The sequence below is a fragment of the Chiloscyllium punctatum genome, chromosome 15 (genome assembly GCF_047496795.1).
Source record: "Chiloscyllium punctatum isolate Juve2018m chromosome 15, sChiPun1.3, whole genome shotgun sequence".
NCBI classification, from domain to species: domain Eukaryota; kingdom Metazoa; phylum Chordata; class Chondrichthyes; order Orectolobiformes; family Hemiscylliidae; genus Chiloscyllium; species Chiloscyllium punctatum.
In genome coordinates, this window is record NC_092753.1 from 24,626,506 (window position 1) to 24,645,665 (window position 19,160).

Consider the following 19,160-nt stretch of genomic DNA (forward strand, 5'->3'; position numbering starts at 1 on the left):
TTCTCAGTCTGGCTGAGGTCTTGCGTGAACTTAAGGGTTGGATTGCAAGACAAATTCCTGAAGAAGGGCTAATGCCCGAAACGTCAATTCTCCTGCTCCTTTGATGCTGCCTGACCTGCTGCGCTTTTCCAGCAACACATTTTTCAGCTCAAATCATGTTAAAGACTGGTCCTGGAGTGACTGCTACAGATGCGTTGGTATTGATCTCCATAAGAACTGGGTGACCGTTCAACCAGATGTTTATTTTGCTTGGTTCTGATTTGAGTGCTGCTCAGCAATGTAACTGTTCCAAATCAGCTGTAGGTGGACATCCCAGGGTGTGCACTGGCTGGATACCAGTCTATGAATTCTCTTACACAATTCAGCCCCACTGCGTCTCCTTTAGGGCCTTGTGTCCCTATACCTGCAGCAACTACAATGGTCTGCCAGCCTGGTTCCGAGATAAAATGAAAATCGTTTGGGTGAAGCCCAGCTTTGTTTTTAGGGTTTTGCTGACCTAGAGTCACCTCTGTTCACGATATGTCCCAAGTGAAGCTACACAATGGTGCTGAGTGAGGATACGCAATTGACCTGAGAGAGGCGACACAGTGGTCCTGGGTGAGGGTACACAATGATCCTGGGTGAGGGTACACAATGATCCTGGGTGAGGCTACAAAATGGTCCTGGGTGAGGCTACACGATGATCCTGGGTGCGGCTACATTATCAGGCACTCCTTTCTGTTGGGCCACTGGTGAGTCACACCACCCCGATACAGTACAGGGAGACATCGCATGTCAGCACCACCTCTCACTTGGGATCATAATGGGCCAACACCTTAGATGACAGCAACTGTTTTTTCACTTCACAAAAGGCTACTTCTTAGCTACACGACCCTTGTTCAATATCCTGATCCTGAGTGAGGGTACGCAATGGTCCTGGGTGCAGCTACACAATGGTCCTGGGTGAGGGTACACAATGATCCTGGGTGAGGGTACGCAATGATCCTGGGTGAGGCTACACAATGGTCCTGGGTGCGGCTACACAATCGTCCTGGGTGAGGGTACACAATGATCCTGGGTGAGGCTACACAATGGTCCTGGGTGCGGCTACACAATCATCCTGGGTGAGGGTACACAATGATCCTGGGTGAGGGTACGCAATGATCCTGGTGAGGCGACACAATGATCCTGGGTGAGGGTACATAATGATCCTGGGTGAGGGTACGCAATGATCCTGGGTGAGGCTACACAATGGTCCTGGGTGAGGGTACACAATGATCCTGGGTGAGGGTACGCAATGATCCTGGGTGAGGCTACACAATGATCTTGGGTGAGGGTACACAATGGTCCTGGGTGAGGGTACACAACGGTCCTGGGTGAGGGTACACAATGATCCTGGGTGAGGCTACACAATGGTCCTGGGTGAGGCTACACAATGATTCTGGGAGAGGGTACACAATGGTCCTGGGTGAGGCCACACAATGATCCTGGGTGAGGATACACAATGATCCTGGGTGAGGGTACGCAATGATCCTGGGTGAGGCTACACAATGATCTTGGGTGAGGGTACACAATGGTCCTGGGTGAGGGTACAGAATGGTCCTGGGAGAGGGCATACAATAGTCCTGGGTGAGGGTACACAATGATCCTGGGTGAGGCTACACAATGATCCTGGGTGAGGCTACACAATGATTCTGGGAGAGGCTACACAATGGTCCTGGGTGAGGCCACACAATGATCCTGGGTGAGGATACACAATGATCCTGGGTGAGGGTACGCAATGATCCTGGGTGAGGCTACACAATGATCTTGGGTGAGGGTACACAATAATCCTGGTTGAGGCTACACAATGGTCCTGGGTGAGGGTACACAATGGTCCTGGGTGAGGGTACACAATGGTCCTGGGTCAGGGTACACAATGATCATGGATGAGGGTACACAATAATCCTGGGTGAGGCTACACAATGATCCTGGGTGAGGATACACAATGATCCTGGGTGAGGGTACACAATGATCCTGGGTCAGGGTACACAATGATCATGGATAAGGGTACACAATAATCCTGGGTGAGGCTACACAATGATCCTGGGTGAGGGTACACAATGATCCTGGGTGAGGGTACACAATGATCCTGGGTCAGGGTACACAATGATCCTGGGTCAGGGTACACAGTGGTCCTGGGTGAGGCTACACAATAAGCCTGGGTGAGGCTACACAATGATCTTGGGTGAGGCTACACAATAATCCTGGGTGAGGCTACACAATGATCCTGGGTGAGGGTACACAATGATCCTGGTTGCGGCTACACAATGGTCCTGGGTGAGGCTACACAATGATCCTGGGTGAGGGTACATAATGGTCCTGGGTGAGGCTACACAATGATTCTGGGAGAGGGTACACAATGGTCCTGGGTGAGGCCACACAATGATCCTGGGTGAGGATACACAATGATCCTGGGTGAGGGTACGCAATGATCCTGGGTGTGGCTACACAATGATCTTGGGTGAGGGTACACAATGGTCCTGGGTGAGGGTACAGAATGGTCCTGGGAGAGGGCATACAATGGTCCTGGGTGAGGGTACACAATGATCCTGGGTGAGGCTACACAATGATCCTGGGTGAGGCCACACAATGGTCCTGGGTGAGGGTACACAATGGTCCTGGGTGAGGCTACACAATGATTCTGGGAGAGGCTACACAATGGTCCTGGGTGAGGCCACACAATGATCCTGGGTGAGGATACACAATGATCCTGGGTGAGGGTACGCAATGATCCTGGGTGAGGCTACACAATGATCTTGGGTGAGGGTACACAATAATCCTGGTTGAGGCTACACAATGGTCCTGGGTGAGGGTACACAATGGTCCTGGGTGAGGGTACACAATGGTCCTGGGTCAGGGTACACAATGATCATGGATGAGGGTACACAATAATCCTGGGTGAGGCTACACAATGATCCTGGGTGAGGATACACAATGATCCTGGGTGAGGGTACACAATGATCCTGGGTCAGGGTACACAATGATCATGGATAAGGGTACACAATAATCCTGGGTGAGGCTACACAATGATCCTGGGTGAGGGTACACAATGATCCTGGGTGAGGGTACACAATGATCCTGGGTCAGGGTACACAATGATCCTGGGTCAGGGTACACAGTGGTCCTGGGTGAGGCTACACAATAAGCCTGGGTGAGGCTACACAATGATCTTGGGTGAGGCTACACAATAATCCTGGGTGAGGCTACACAATGATCCTGGGTGAGGGTACACAATGATCCTGGTTGCGGCTACACAATGGTCCTGGGTGAGGCTACACAATGATCCTGGGTGAGGGTACATAATGGTCCTGGGTGAGGCTACACAATGATTCTGGGAGAGGGTACACAATGGTCCTGGGTGAGGCCACACAATGATCCTGGGTGAGGATACACAATGATCCTGGGTGAGGGTACGCAATGATCCTGGGTGAGGCTACACAATGATCTTGGGTGAGGGTACACAATGGTCCTGGGTGAGGGTACAGAATGGTCCTGGGAGAGGGCATACAATGGTCCTGGGTGAGGGTACACAATGATCCTGGGTGAGGCTACACAATGATCCTGGGTGAGGCCACACAATGGTCCTGGGTGAGGGTACACAATGGTCCTGGGTGAGGGTACACAATGGTCCTGGGTCAGGGTACACAATGATCATGGATGAGGGTACACAATAATCGTGGGTGAGGCTACACAATGATCCTGGGTGAGGGTACACAATGATCCTGGGTGAGGGTACACAATGATCCTGGGTGAGGGTACACAATAATCCTGGGTGAGGCTACACAATAATCCTGGGTGAGGCTACACAATGATCCTGGGTGAGGGTACACAATGATCCTGGGTGAGGGTACACAATGATCCTGGGTCAGGGTACACAATGATCCTGGGTCAGGGTACACAATGGTCCTGGGTGAGGCTACACAATAATCCTGGGTGAGGCTACACAATGATCCTGGGTGAGGGTACACAATAATCCTGGGTGAGGCTACACAGTGGTCCTGGGTGAGGATACACAATGATCCTGGGTGAGGGTACACAATGGTCCTGGGTGAGGCTACACAATGCTCCTGGGTGAGGGTACACAATGGTCCTGGGTGAGGGTACACAATGATCCTGGGTGAGTTTACACAATGGTCCTGGGTTAGGGTACACAATGATCATGGATAAGGGTACACAATAATCCTGGGTGAGGCAACACAATGATCCTGGGTGAGGGTACACAATTGACCTGGGTAAGGGTACACAATGGTCCTGAGTGAGGCTCCACAATTGCCTTCACTTGAGCATTGTCTCTCAAGCTCATTCAGTCTTGTGAGGGGGTCCATTTCCATCCACATTCCCTATAACTCACCTGCTCCACTTGCTGCATTTTCCAATGATAAAGATAGTTGTAGCGTCTTTTTAAAGTCCAGCTGGACTTCAGCAAGTCAGCGCTTTTGCACGATTACATTACTTATCCCACATACCAATCCATCTCTCAGTTTCTCACTCAGGGTTAACCAAAATTACATGCCTCTGCCAGTCATTTTAATCTCGTCAAAAAGCTTGATTTGAATTCCCCAATTCTCTAACAGCTGAGTAAAACCAATAGCATCTTGGAATTAGTGGAGGCTTGGTGTTGTAAATTTCCTTAACTAAATCCATCAAATTTTGAAAGGTTTTGGTATCCACTGCCTCTGGGGAAGTTAGACTTCTAATAACTGAAAATGCTACAGGTCCCCAAGCAGCCAGAAGGATTGCTCGTTGCTTTTCATCGACCCCAATGCCATTTGCACGAGAAAGATACTGCATTCTTTCCACATACAGGGCTGAGTCTTTGACAGCAGGATCAAACAAGTCAAGCTTCCTTCTATGATGCCTTAAATATTTAACCTGACTGAAAGATGATTATTGAGAGTGAATTTTCTTCAGGTACATATTGTTTTCTCTAGTTGCCACTGAAATAATAGCACAGAGGCCATTGAGTCTCCCTTTATTTACATGTGCATAGTATACGGGCTCTCACCAGCCAGCTCAGAGCCAGCACCGACAGCAAGGAGGCTCTCTGAATCTCCTGTTTGTGTTTGTCATCCAGGGATCCCTGATTGATACAGGTTCACAGCTCCAATTAAGGGTCTAATAGTCAATGAGATCCACCTGGCCCTTGGTCCAATCACAACTCAATATAGATGCTGATTGGAGCCCGGGTGACCCTCGAGAAGGAGCACGAGGTATTCAGGGAGAGGTGGGCACCGCAGGGAGTGGAGTGCATTATTTCCCCCTCCAACTCTATTTTGATTTAATCCCTACCCTCCCCTTCACTTTTTTGATCATGCAGCATTGCCTATTGATAAGAAGCGCATTGTTTGACATTGGCACTTGGGTGATTCCTTTCTTCCTGGTGGTGGAAATTGAATAAAGATTTGTACACCTGTTGTCTTTCACTGTGTCCAAACCTGCACACACGCACAACATGAGTGCTGGGGAAAATAATAAGTTAGGTGGTAGTAGAGTGGGTGGGTTTTGGGGGTGGGGGTGGGATAGTCCATAACTACAGGGTTTAGGATGAGAGGGGATAGATATAATGGGCAATTTTTGCCCGCAGGGTGGTGCATGTATGGAATGAGCTGCCAGCGGAAGTGGTGGAGGCTAGTGCAATTGCAACATTTAAAAGTCATCTGGATGGGTGTATGAATAGGAAGGGTTTAGAGGGTTATGGGCCAGGTGCTGGCTGGTGGGACTAGATTGGGTTGGGATATCTGGTTGGCATGGCTGAGTTGGACCGAAGGGTCTGTTTCCATGCTGTGCATCTCTATGGCTCTGTGACTCTATGTCACACAACTGATGCAGTTTATTGAACAAACCTAGATTGCTGTTAAGTCTTTAATCACTTTGAATGGGTTTCAGGTTTCAATTCATTAATATGTAAATCCCAGAACTTCTTTCAGGTCACATTCCTGAGATAACTTAAGGTTTTATAAAAAAAAACTCAGGCAACGTATTAAAGGTGTGAGGCTAGAGTCTATTTGTATTCCAATCTTGAGTCAGACTATTTCCAATGTCGGAATTTATAAAACATCACATGGAATGACTGGTTACAGATTGTGTGCTTATTGAACAAAATAGAATGTATCTGCAAATACAAAATCACCCCATAGACATATCTGTGTGTCTGCAAGCGTGTGAGGGAGAGAGAGCATGAGAAAGAGAGAGAGAGAGAGAGAGACAGAGACAGAGAGACAGAGAGTGTGTGTGTGTGTGAGAGAGAGAGAGAGAGAGTGTGTATGTGTCTGTCTGTGGATGTGAAAGCGAGAGAGAGAGAGAGAGAGATAGGGAGAGTGTGTGTGCCTGTGTGTGTGTGTTTGCTATATCAGTTGACTCATTTATTTTCTCCTCTGGAATATGATGCTAATTTCAGAAATGCTGTCCATAAACTTTACAAATCACCATGCACAAGTGCGTTCACATCCTTCTGTTACATACCCTGCAGTCTCTTTCCCACTAGTTTGCTCTCCCTCATGCTGGCACCCATAGCTTTCTGTTCCAACCGGCCTGAAAGAAGCCATTATCTCAAACAAATCAGTGTCTTCAGCTCCTTCTTATTTTTGTGAATGGTCCCAACAGCTATGGCCAGTAATCCACATTGCACTGTACTGAGCTTTAATGATGTTAGACCGAATATTGTTGAAGATAGGTAATTGTTCTCGAATTGAGCTGTCCTGGAGGACAGGTGCAGAATATAGAACTGGCAATCTCCCACACTTCAGACTTAACTTAGAACTAGTGATACTCGAAATATTTAGTTTCATATCATCTGCTGGGTCATCTAGAGTATCCTAGCTAATTTGGACCAATTTTTTGGAACCTCTTATTTTGTCCTTACACCCACCTGTGTCTGTTTCGATTTCACTGACTGGCTGCTTCTCATCCGCCATGCTCTTTTCTGTTCAGTGGATTTCTGTGGAGATATCAAACAGATGATGGTAACAGATGATGAAACAGATGATGGTAACAGATGATGATGGTAACTGACGGAACTGACGAAAATAGACTGGAAGCAGAGGCTAACCGGGAAGACAGTAGAGCAAAAATGGCAGGAGTTTGTAGGTATAATTGAGGACACTGTACAGAGGTTCATTCCCAAGAAAAGAAAGATTAACCGGGGAGGGATTGGACAACCTTGGCTGACAAAGGAAGTCAGGAAATGTATTAAAGAAAAAGAGAGAACCTATAAAGTGGCTAAGAACAGTGGGAAATCAGAAGATTGGGAAGGATACAAAAGCAAACAGAGGATAACAAAGAGTGTAATAAGAAATGAGAGGATCAAATATGAAGGTAGGCTAGCCAGTAATATTAGAAATAATAGTAAAAGTTTCTTTCAGTACATAAGAAACAAACGACAGGCAAAAGTAGACATTGGGCCACTTCAAACTGATGCAGGAAGCCTAGTGATGGGAGATAAGGAAATAGCAGGAGAACTTAATAAGTATTTTGCGTCAGTTTTCACAGTGGAAGACATGAGTAATATCCCAAAAATTAAAGGGTGTCACGGGGCTGAGTTGAATATGGTTGCCATTACGAAAGAGATAGTGCTAGAAAAGTTAAAAAGTCTTAAAATTGATAAATCTCCTGGCCCCGATGGGATACACCCTAGAGTTCTGAGAGAGGTGGCTGAGGAAATAGCAGAGGCATTGGTTGAGATCTTTCAAGAGTCACTGGAGTCAGGAAAGGTCCCGGATGATTGGAAGATGGCTGTTGTAACCCCCTTATTCAAGAAAGGATCAAGGCAAAAGATGGAAAATTATAGGCCAATCAGCTTAACCTCGGTTGTTGGTAAAATTCTAGAATCCATCATTAAGGATGAGGTTTCTAAATTCTTGGAACAGCAGAGTCTGATTAGAATAAGTCAACATGGATTTAGTAAAGGGAGGTCATGCCTGACAAACCTGTTGGAATTTTTTGAAGAGGTAACAAGTAGGTTAGACCAGGGAAACCCAGTGGATGTGGTCTATCTAGACTTTCAAAAGGCCTTTGATAAGGTGCCACACGGGAGGCTGCTGAGCAAGGTGAGGGCCCATGGTGTTCGAGGTGAGCTGCTGGGATGGATTGAGGATTGGCTGTCTAACAGAAGGCAGAGAGTTGGGATAAAAGGTTATTTTTCAGAATGGCAGCCGGTGAAGAGCGGTGTCCCGCTGGATTCGGTGCTGGGGCCACAGCTGTTCGCATTATATATTAATGATTTGGATGAGGGAACCGGGGCCATTCTAGTGAAGTTTGCCGATGATACGAAGTTAGGTGGACAGGCAGGTAGTACTGAGGAAGTGGGGAGGCTACAGAAGGATCTAGACAGGTTGGGAGAGTGGTCCAGGAAATGGCTGATGGAATTTAACGTGAGCAAGAGCGAGGTCTTGCACTTTGGCAAAAAGAAAAAAAGCATGGACTACTTTCGAAATGGTGAGAAAATTAATAAAGCCAAAGCACAAAGGGATCTGGGACTGCTAGTCGAGGATTCTCTAAAGGTAAACATGCAGGTTGAGTCTGTGATTAAGAAAGCGAATGCAATGTTGTCTCTTATCTCAAGAGGGTTGGAATATAAAAGCAGAGATGTACTACTAAGACTTTATAAAGCTCTGGTTAGGCCCCATTTGGAGTACTGTGTCCAGTTTTGGTCCCCACACCTCAGGAAGGACATACTGGCACTGGAACGTGTTCAGCAGAGATTCACACGGATGATCCCTGGAATGACAGGTCTAGCATATGAGGAACGGCTGAGGATACTGGGATTGTATTCGTTGGAGTTTAGAAGATTAAGGGGAGACTTAATAGAGACGTACAAAATAATACATGGCTTGGAAAAGGTGGATGCTAGGAAATTGTTTCCGTTAGACGAGGAGACTAGGACCCGTGGACACAGCCTTAGAATTAGAGGGGGTCATTTCAGAACAGAAATGCGGAGACATTTCTTCAGCCAGAGAGTGGTGGGCCTGTGGAATTCATTGCCACGGAGTGCATTGGAAGCCGGGACGCTAAATGTCTTCAAGGCTGAGATTGATAGATTCTTGTTGTCTAGAGGAATTAAGGGCTACGGGGAGAACGCTGGTAAGTGGAGCTGAAATGCGCATCAGCCATGATTGAATGGCGGAGTGGACTGGATGGGCCGAATGGCCTTACTTCCACTCCTATGTCTTATGGTCTTATGGTCTTAACACATGAAATTAGCATTTTATCTACTTAAGATGGTTGCCCAAGTAATTATATTTTACTTTGGCAAATCTTTGTCTTTGAGCTGCACTACACAATAACAATTTTGTGCCTAAATACTTCCTTCATTGACGACACATAAAAATTGAAACCAGATTATTTCCCTTTTTTACACTCATTTGCTGGAGCAGTATGCTCTTAAAAACCTTCATGTTAATTCTCCAACATTGAAAATTCCTTCTTTAATCTGAAGAAAAGCATGTATGGTTTATGGTTTATGGTTTATGGAATGCTTTGGTTTATTTAGTTTTAACTTCCAAAGTTGAATAATTGCTGTTGGCAGACTTTTAAGTAGATCTCTCAAATGTTAATTCTTATCTCTCTCTGTGACTGTAACACTGCATTCTGCACTCTGTTCCGTTACCCTGACACACTTTGTATGGATGGTGGCAATAGGAGGTTTTAATTTTCCCAACATTGACTGGGATTCACTTAGTGTCGGATGTCTAGATGGACAGAATTTGTAAGGAGCATCCGGGAGTGTTTTCTAGAGCAGTATGTGAATAGTCCAAGTTAGAAAGGGGTCATACTGGACTTGATGTTGGGGAATGAGTCCGGCCAGGTGGTTAATGTTTCAGTAGGGGATTACTTTGGGATTAGTGATCACAATTCCATAAGTGTTGGAATACTCATGGACAAAGATGAGAGTGGTCCGAAAGGAAGAGCGCTATACTTGGCAGCAAAATTCAGCAGAAGCTGAGGAATGTAGATTGGGAGCAACTGTTAGAAGGTAAATCCACATTCAATCTGTGGGAGGCTTTTAAAGAGAGGTTGATTAGAGTTCAGGAGAGATATCAATGGAAGTGGGTACTGCAGATGATGGAGATCAGAGTCAAGATTAGAGTGATGCTGGAGAAGCACAGTAGGTCAGACAGCATCTGAGGAGCAGGAAACATCAATATTTCAGGCAAAAGCCTTTCATCAGGAATCAGATATGTTCCTATGAAAATGAGGGATCAAAATGGCAAGGTTCGGAAACTATGGATGACATGTGAAATTGTGAGACTAGCTGAGAGGAAAAAGGAAGCATACATAAGGTCTGGGTGACTGAAGACAGACAAAGCTTTGGAAGAATGTCAGGAATGTATCTGAAACGAGGAATTAAGAGGGTGAAAAGGTGTCATGAATATCTTTAGCAAATAGGGTTAAGGAGCAAGAGGGTAACTAGAGAAAGGGTTGGCCCACTCAAGGACAAAGGAGGAAAGATATGCATGGAGTCAGAGAAAATGAGTGAGATTCTTAACAAGAACTTTGCATCTGTATTCACCAAGGAGAGGGACATGATGGATGATGAGGTCAGGGATAGATTTTTGATTATGCTAAGGTCCGGATGGGATCTATCTCAGATTACTGAGGGAAGTAAGAGAGGAAATAGCTGGGTCCTTTGCAGTGCCCTTGAACAGGGGTGAGGAGCTGGAGGACTGAAGATTGGCTAATGTTGTCCCCTTGTTTAAGAAGGGTAGCAGGGATACTGCAGGTAACCATAGACCGGTGAGCCTGACGTCAGTGGTAGGGAAGCTATTAGAGAAGATACTGAGGGATAGAATCTATTCCCATTTGGAAGATCTGTGATCAGCAGCATAGTTTTGTACAGGGAAGGTCACATCTTAAAAACCTAATAGAATTTTTTGAGGAGGTGACAGTGTTGATTGATGGGGAATGGGCTGTAGATGTCATATATATGGACTTTAGTAAGGCATCTGATAAGGTTCCCCATGGGAGGCTGATGGAGAAAGTGAAGACACATGGGGTCTGGGGTGTACTAGCTAGATGGATAGACAACTAGCAACAGGAGACAGAGAGTAGTAGTGGAAGGGAGTTTCTCCAAATGGAGACCTGTGACCAGTGGTGTTCCACAGGGATCTGTGCTGGCACCCCTGCTGTTTGTGATATACAGAAGTGATCTGGAGGAAGGTATAGGTGGTCTGGTTAGCAAGTTTGCAGATGACACTAAGATTGGTGGAGGAGCAGATAGTGAAGGGGACTGTCCGAGAATGCAGCAGAATATTGATAGATTGGAGAGATGGGCATAGAAATGACAGATGGAGTTCAATCCGGACAAATGCGAGGTGATATATTTTGGAAGATTGAACTATACAGTAAATGGAAAAGCCCTAGGGTAAATTGATTCACAGAAAGTTCTGAGTGTTCAGGTCCAATTGTACCCTGAAGGTGGCAACGCAGGTCAATAGAGTGGTCAAAAAGGCATACAGCATGATTTCCTTCATTGGACAGGGTATGGAGTACAAGAGTTGGCAGGTCATGTTACAGTTGTGTAAGACTTTGGTTCGGTCACATTTGGAATACTGCGTACAGTTCTGGTCATCACATTACCAAAAAGATGTGGATGCTTTGGAAAGGCTGCAGAGGAGGTTCACCAGGATGTTGCCTGGTGTGGAAGGGCGCTAGCTATGAAGAGAGGTTGAGTAGATTAGGATTATTTTCATTAGAAAGATGGAGGTTGAGGGGGGCACCTGATTGGGGTCTACAAAATCATGAGAGCTGTAGACAGGGTGGATAGCAAGAAGCTTTTTCCCAGAGTGGGGGACTCAATTACTCGGGGTCACAAGTTCAAAGTGAGGGGGAAACGTTTAAGGGAGATATGCGTGGAAAGTTCTTTATGCAGAGTGTGGTGGGTACTAGACAGATACATGAATGGGCAGGGAGCAGAGGGATATTGATTTTTAGAAAATCAGCAGCAGGTTTAGATAGAGGATCTGGGAAGGGCCTGTTCCAGTGCAGTAATCTTCTTTGTTCTTTGTTTTTTGTTTAATGCAGAAGTGTGGCCCAGGGATGGACAGGACTGGCAGCTTAATCTTCTGGAGTACAGAAATAGGAGAAATGACAGAAAGGGAAGAAAGAGGGAATGAGGAGTGATGTTTTTAATTGGGGATAAAATTACGGCTGTACTTAGGATATTCCCGGGTGATTGTCCGGTGAAGTTACACTGGTAGAGCTGAAAAATAAGAAAGGGATGATCATCTTGTTGGTATCGTTTTATAGGCCCTCCAATAATCAGTGGGAAATTGAGAAGCAAATATATAAAGAAGTGTCAGATGTCTTTTAGAATAATAGTTATAACAAGAGGGGATTTTAAATTTCCAAACGTTGATTGGGACTGTCATAGTGTTACGGGGTTGGATAGGGAGGAAGTTATTAAGGGTGCACAAGAAAACATTTTTATTCAATACTTGAATGTACCTACTAGAGAAGGAGCAATGTTTGACCTGTTAGGAAATAAGGCAAGTGACTGAGGTGTCAGTGAGGGAGTACTTTGGGAGCACTAAGTGACCATAATTCGATTAGTTTTAAAATACTTATGAAAAAGGATAGACCTGATTTAAAAGTTAAAGTTCTAAATTGGAGTAAGGCTTTCTTTGACGGTACTAGACAGGAACTTTCAAAGGTTGATTGAGGGAGCCTCCTTGCAGGTAAAGGTACAGTTGGGAAATAGGAAGCATTTAAAAATGAGAATATAAAGAGCTTAGAGACAGTATGTCCCTATTAGCATGAACGGTAAGGTTGGCAAGTGTAGGGAATGCTGGATGACTCAAGAAATTGAGGCTCTAGTCAAGAAAAAGGAGACTTGTATCAGATATGTGATATTGGGTGAATCCCTGGAGGAATGTCAGGGCAGTAGGAGAATACTTAACAAAGAAATTGAAGAAGGACTTATGCCCGAAATGTCGATTCTCCTGCTCCTTGGATGCTGCCTGACCTGCTGTGATTTTCCAGCAACACATTTTTCAGCTCTGATCTCCAGCATCTGCAGTCCTCACTTTCTCCAAGGAAATTGGGAGGACAGCTTTGGCAAATAGAGGAATCCAAAGAGATTCCATAAAAGAAAAATAGGAAGTAGAGAGAGAATAGGACCCCATAAAGATCAACGTGGTCATCTATGTGTGGTACAACGTTAAAAATCACACAACACCAGGTTATAGTCCAACAGGTTTATTTGGAAGCACTAGCTTTTGGAGCGCTGCTTCTTCACCAGGTAGCTGAAAGAGCAGTGCTCCAAAAGCTTGTGTTTCCATTGTGTTTCCTGTTGGACTATAATCTGGAGTTGTGTGATTTTTAACTTTGACAACCCCATCCAACACCAGCTCCTCTACATTTTGTGTGAGATACTAAACAAATATTTTGCATCAGTATTTACTGTGGAGAAAGATGTATAAGCTAGGTAACTTGAGGAAATAAATAGCGATGTCTTAAAAAGAGTCCACATTACAAAGAGGAGGTGGCAGATGCCTTAAAACGCATAAAGGTCGATAAATCCCCTGGACCTGATCAGATGTTTCCCTGAACTCTGTGGGAAGCTAGGGAAGAGGTTGCTGGGCTCCTTATTGAGATATTTGCAGCATCGACAGCCATGGGTGAAGTGCCGGAAGACTTGAGGTTGGCTAATATGGTGCCATTATTGAGGAAAGGCAATAAAGAAAAGCTATGGAATTACAGACTTGCGTCGATGTCAGTGATGGGTAAGTTGCTGGAGAACCTTTTGATGGGACAGGATTTACCTTCATTTCTAAAGACAAGGACTGATTAGGGAGAGTCAACCTGGTTTTATCCATGGGAAATTGTGTCTCGCTAACTTAATTGAGTTTTTTGATAAGGTGACAACGAAGATTGATGAGGGCAGAGCGGTAAACATTGTCTCTATGGACTTAGCAAGGTGTTCGACAAGGTTCTGCACGGTACACTGGTCAGTAAGATTAGATCACATAGGATCCAGGAAGAGCTAGCCATTTGGATACATAATTGGCTTGAAGGTAGGAGACAACAGGGTAGTGGCAGAGAGTTGTGTTTTGTACTGGAGGCGGTGTGCCACAAGGATTGATGCTGGGTCCACTACTTTTTGCCATTCATATAAATGATTTGGATGTGAATCTCAGAGACATGATTAGTAAGTTTGCAGATGACACCAAAATTGCTGGACACAGGCTGAAGCATAGCAGGTGGAGTTTAATTTAGATAAATATGAGATGTTGCATTTTGCTCAAGCAAACCAGGGCAGGTCTTATACAGTTAATGCTTGGGCCCTGGTGAGTGTTACCAAATAACGAGACCTAGGGGTGTAGGTACATAGTTCCTTGGAGTTGCAGGTGGACAGGGTGGAGAAGAAGGCATTTAGCATGCTTCCTTCATTGGTCAAAACATTGAGTTAGGAGTTGGAATGTCATGTTGTGACTGTACAGGACATTGGTGACACCACGTTTAGAATACTGTGTATAATTCTGGTCACCTTTCTATGTTGCTAAACTTGAGGGGGTGCAGAAAAGAGTTACAAGGATGTTACGGGAACTGGAGGGTGTGAGTGATAGGGACGGCATGAATGTTCAAGGTCTTTTTCACCCGGGTGGACCAGTCCAAAACTAGTTGGCATAGGTTTAAGGTGAGAGAGGAAAGATTTAAAAAAGACCTGAAGGGCAACTTTTTCACGTAGAGAGTGTTGAGTTTATGGAACTAGCTGCCATCTGATGAAGGAGTAGTGTTCCAAAAGCTAGTGTTTCCAAATAAACCTGTTGGACTATAACCTGGTGTTGTGTGACTTTTAACTTTGTCCATACCAGTCCAACATCAGCGCCTGGAAGTAATGGAGGTGTGGATAATTACCACATTTAAAATGCATCTGGATCAGTACAAGAAGAGGAAGAATTTAGAAGGATAAGGGCTAAATGCTGGCAAGTGGGATGAGGTCACATGGGATGCCTGATTGGCACAGATGAGTTAGACCAAAGGGTCTGTTTCTGTGCTGTATGACACTGTGATTCAATGAACAGATAAAAGAGAATGTTTAAAAAAAAAACCCACAGCTAACGATATCCATGAATTAGTCTTACATCGACCTACATGAAAAGGAGTTTGTTTGAGTTTCCATTAAAATATTAGGTTTTCAATACACACAGGATCATCCAGCTAAGAAGCTTTTGTACAGATTCCCTGGAATGCAGACAGATTCCCATAAAGACGTCACTACTTTATAATTAATATTGCAGAATTGGTAGCTGTGTTCCCTTTGGAAATAACATTTGCCACCCTCCAAACATCTGACTCAACTCCAGTGGATAGTGAGCATGCAGAGATCATCGCCAAAGATGGAGCAATCTCTTCCCTCACTTCCTGTAGTAACTTTGGGTATATCCCGTCTGGTTGCATGAATTGGAACAATCTGACTCACCTCTCTCTTTAATTAGAGCCAGAGTCATAGAGACCTGCAGCACAGAACCAGACCCTTTAGTCCAACTCGTCCATGCCGGTCAGATATTCTAAATTAATCAAGTCCTATTTGCCCACACTTGGCCCATAACCTTCTTAAACCCCTCCTAATCATATACGCATCCAGATGCCTTTTAAATGCTGTAACTGTACCACTCTCCACCACTCCATCTGGCAGCTCCTTCCACATGTGCATCACCTTTGAAAAAGTTGCCCTTTCGGCCCCTTTTAAACCTTTTCCCTCTCACTGATTTACAGCACGGAAACAGACCTTCAGTCCAACTTATCTTTGCCATATCCTAAATTAATCTAGTCCCATTTGTCAGTATTTGGCCGATATCCCTCTAAATTCTGAGGAAAATATCTTGAATATGCACCATATGCACGTCCCTCATGTCTTTATAAACACCTATAAAGTCACCCCTCAGCCTCCAATGCTCCAGGGAAAATAGCCCCAATCTCTCCCTGTGGCTCAAATCCTCCAGCCCTGGCAACATCCTTGTAAATCTTTCATAACTAGAAACTCTACAGTTTGGAAGCAGGCCATTCAGTCTACACCAATCCTCCGAAGGACGTCCCACCCAGTCCCACCATCTCCTCCCTAAACATGTATTTCCCATGGCTAATCCACCTAGCCAGCACGTCTTTGGACTGGGGGAGGAAGGCCATGCAGACACATCTGAAAACTTCACATGGACAGTTGCTCAAGGGTGGAATTGAACCTGGGTCACTGGCGCTGGAGGCAGCAGCGCTAACCACTGAGCCACTGTGCTGACCTAAAGGCTTTTCTGAACCCTTCCAAGTTTCACAACATCTTCCTTATAACAAGGAGAGCAGGACGGGATGCAGTATTCCAAACTAACTGGGGAATTTACAGGAAGTCTGACCCATCAGAACATTATTGTAAACATATTAGGAGAGTGGTGAGTGCATGGAATGCACTGCCAGCAGTGGTAGCAGAGTCAGATACATTAGGGACCGAGGACATGGAGGTCCTGGGCCTCCTTCAGTGCCACTCCCTCACCACCAGATGCCTGGAGGAAGAACGCCTCATCTTCCGCCTCGGAACACTCCAACCCCAGGGCACCAATGTGGACTTCAGCAGTTTCCTCATTTCCCCTTCCCCCACCTCACCCTTATTCCAAACTTCCAGCTCAGCACTGTCCCCATGACTTGTCCTACCTGCCTATCTTCTTTTCCACCTATCCACTCCACCCTCTCCTCACTGACCTATCACCTTCATCCCCTCCCCACTCACCCATTGTACTCTATTCTACTTTCTCCCCACCCCCACCTCATTTATTTCTCCACGCTTCAGGCTCTCTACCTCTATTCCTGATGAAGGGCTTTTGCCTGAAACATCGATTTTCCTGCTCCTCGGATGCTGCCTGAACTGCTGTGCTTTTCCAGCACCACTCTAATCTAGACTCTAGTTTCCAGCATCTGCAGTCATTGTTTTTACCTACATTTAAGCGACTGTTGGATAGGCACATGGATGATAGTAAAATTAAGGGTATTAGGTTAGTTTGATCTTTGAGGAGGATATAAGGTTGGCACAACATCAAGGGCCAAAGGCGTACACTGTGCCTTATTGTTCTATTCACAGTGTCCTTAAAATAATCCACGTAGGTAGTGTTTGTAAAAATATCAGTAAGGGGCGCTTTTTCTACTTGAAGGCAAATAATTGTGAGGCCCTTTGACATCTGAGTTTTGACTTTGTGTAGGGATGAAGGAGACTCCTACGTGTTTTGAACATTTGGCCATTAAAAGCCTTTCAGAAGATCATTACTGGCTGGAGAGGGGGGACACGAAACTAAACTTTCTAGTCGGTTTGGAAAATAAAAGTCTCACCAACAGGAATTTGTTACGTTTCTGCCTCATGTCACCCACACATTTGCACAGCCCTTTCCAACTGGCGATGACAGGCAAAGCTAAGATCAGGAAAGGCTGGCAAAATGAATCAAGATCTGAGGTTGAATCTGAAGACAGGTTGATTTTCTGACTGGATTTGGGTTTTCAGGTGAACGTCCGCCTACTGGGAAAACCAGGGACGACCGGCCAGTGCTGTCCGCTGACAGCTCAGCCAGCCTGTGTGTTTTCTCAGTGCAGTTGCTGGTTCTACCTTCCAATATAATCGATATTTACAGTATAGCAGGCTGTTTATTAAACAAGGATTGGATCTGAGGTACAAAGAACCATGATCCCATCTGTTTAAACAAATTGCAAACTCCGACATGGAGACGAAACATATTTACACCAAAGGTGTTGAAATAAGTAGAGTTTGTGACCCATGCACGGCCCTTGATCTGTTTCAGCTTGATGCATAGACAGCAGATAGAAACTCTAGTGGCTCTGCAAACTGGAAAGTTCACGCTCACAAACTAGCTGCACCCTTGACTCTAAAACCATGGGGGAGAGACATGAGGAGAGAAATCGAACAAAATCAGAATTGAAACTTAGAACCTTACCGTCATCCCGAAAAAGGATTCTTTTTGCCTCTTTACTTCCTTGTGGAAGTTACTTCCAGGTTATTTCATTGGAACCAATTGAAAATAAATTGCTGGATTTGTTTGAGCAAGTTGTAATTTGAGATTGGCTCAGTTCCTTGAGCTCTACCTTCGATATGAAGCCTCCTGACTGCCCTTAGGTGGGATTATAGCTCCAACATTCCTCACTTGCATTAGTTACAGCCCATTTGCTGGAATCTAACACAACCGGTTTGACAACCCACAAGGTTGTGTTATATAAAAAACACGTTTATAAAGTCGGCCTTATTTTGTCGTAAAAACTAATGAAATGTGTGGAAATAAATTCTTACAATTCTGCCTGAATTTTTGTCATAATTATCTCGAGTTCTCAATCTTTGAATATTATTCTCTGATTTATTTCAAAAATGTACTCTATTAATAAAAATATATTGATATACATACACAGTCACTAAAGCAGTTTGGTTCTGTGGAGTAGCATATCAAAAAGCAAACAAACATTGGAGTTTGACTCCATCTAACAAATAAACCAAAGGCATTGCTGACTTGTACAGGAGTATATCCACAGGTATTTGCTGCACTGGGTGGGTCCAATAACCAAATGGACTGCATTTAACCTAATCTTTCCACTCTGGGCCTTGGTGCCAGCTGCCCCAAGCTTCAGTGCATCTCTCATCACGTGGTATGCACCTGGGAATGTACCAGCCTGCAACACTCGGTCAGGGTTAACTCCTTGTTCTGGAAGGCCAACAAGATTCGGGCAGACCGAAGAGCATCTTTCACTGAGCAGATCATCCTCCAGATGCAGTCGATGCTTGTCTTGGTGTACATCCTGGGAACACACTGTAGAGCATCACGGAGCTGCTTGGGATGAACCTCAACAAAACCCATTGCATCTTTCGCCAGACTTCCTTTGCGAAGGCGTATTCCAGAAGGAGATGTATGGCAGTCTCATCACCCTCACAGCTGCTTCAAGGGCAGCGTGTGGTAAGCAGAGAGTCTGGACTTACATAAAGGATCTCTCTTCACGCCAACAGCCAAGCGATGTCTTGGGGCTTGTTGGAAAGTTCCGGCAATGAGACATTCTGCCAAATCACTTTGACAGTCTGCTCAGGACTCACAACCCAACAGGATCCACCCTATCCTATGCCAGCACCATCTCAAGGATATTACATGCTGACCACTTCTTGCTGGACT

General features: G+C 45.1%; 1 protein-coding gene across 1 annotated transcript in view; it reads right to left on the reverse strand.

The window, feature by feature from the left end:
- LOC140486128 (NACHT, LRR and PYD domains-containing protein 3-like) overlaps window positions 1–18,094 on the reverse strand; it is a 62,921-nt gene extending 44,827 nt beyond the window's left edge. Inside the window, exons 1-2 of the mRNA XM_072584776.1 lie at window positions 17,946–18,094; window positions 6,890–6,958 (exon numbers count right to left, since the gene is read on the reverse strand). Coding sequence (XP_072440877.1) covers window positions 6,890–6,935 — 46 coding nt within the window. The 5' untranslated portion in view covers window positions 6,936–6,958; window positions 17,946–18,094. The remainder of the gene's footprint in view (window positions 1–6,889; window positions 6,959–17,945) is intronic.
- Window positions 18,095–19,160: the final 1,066 nt, after the last annotated feature.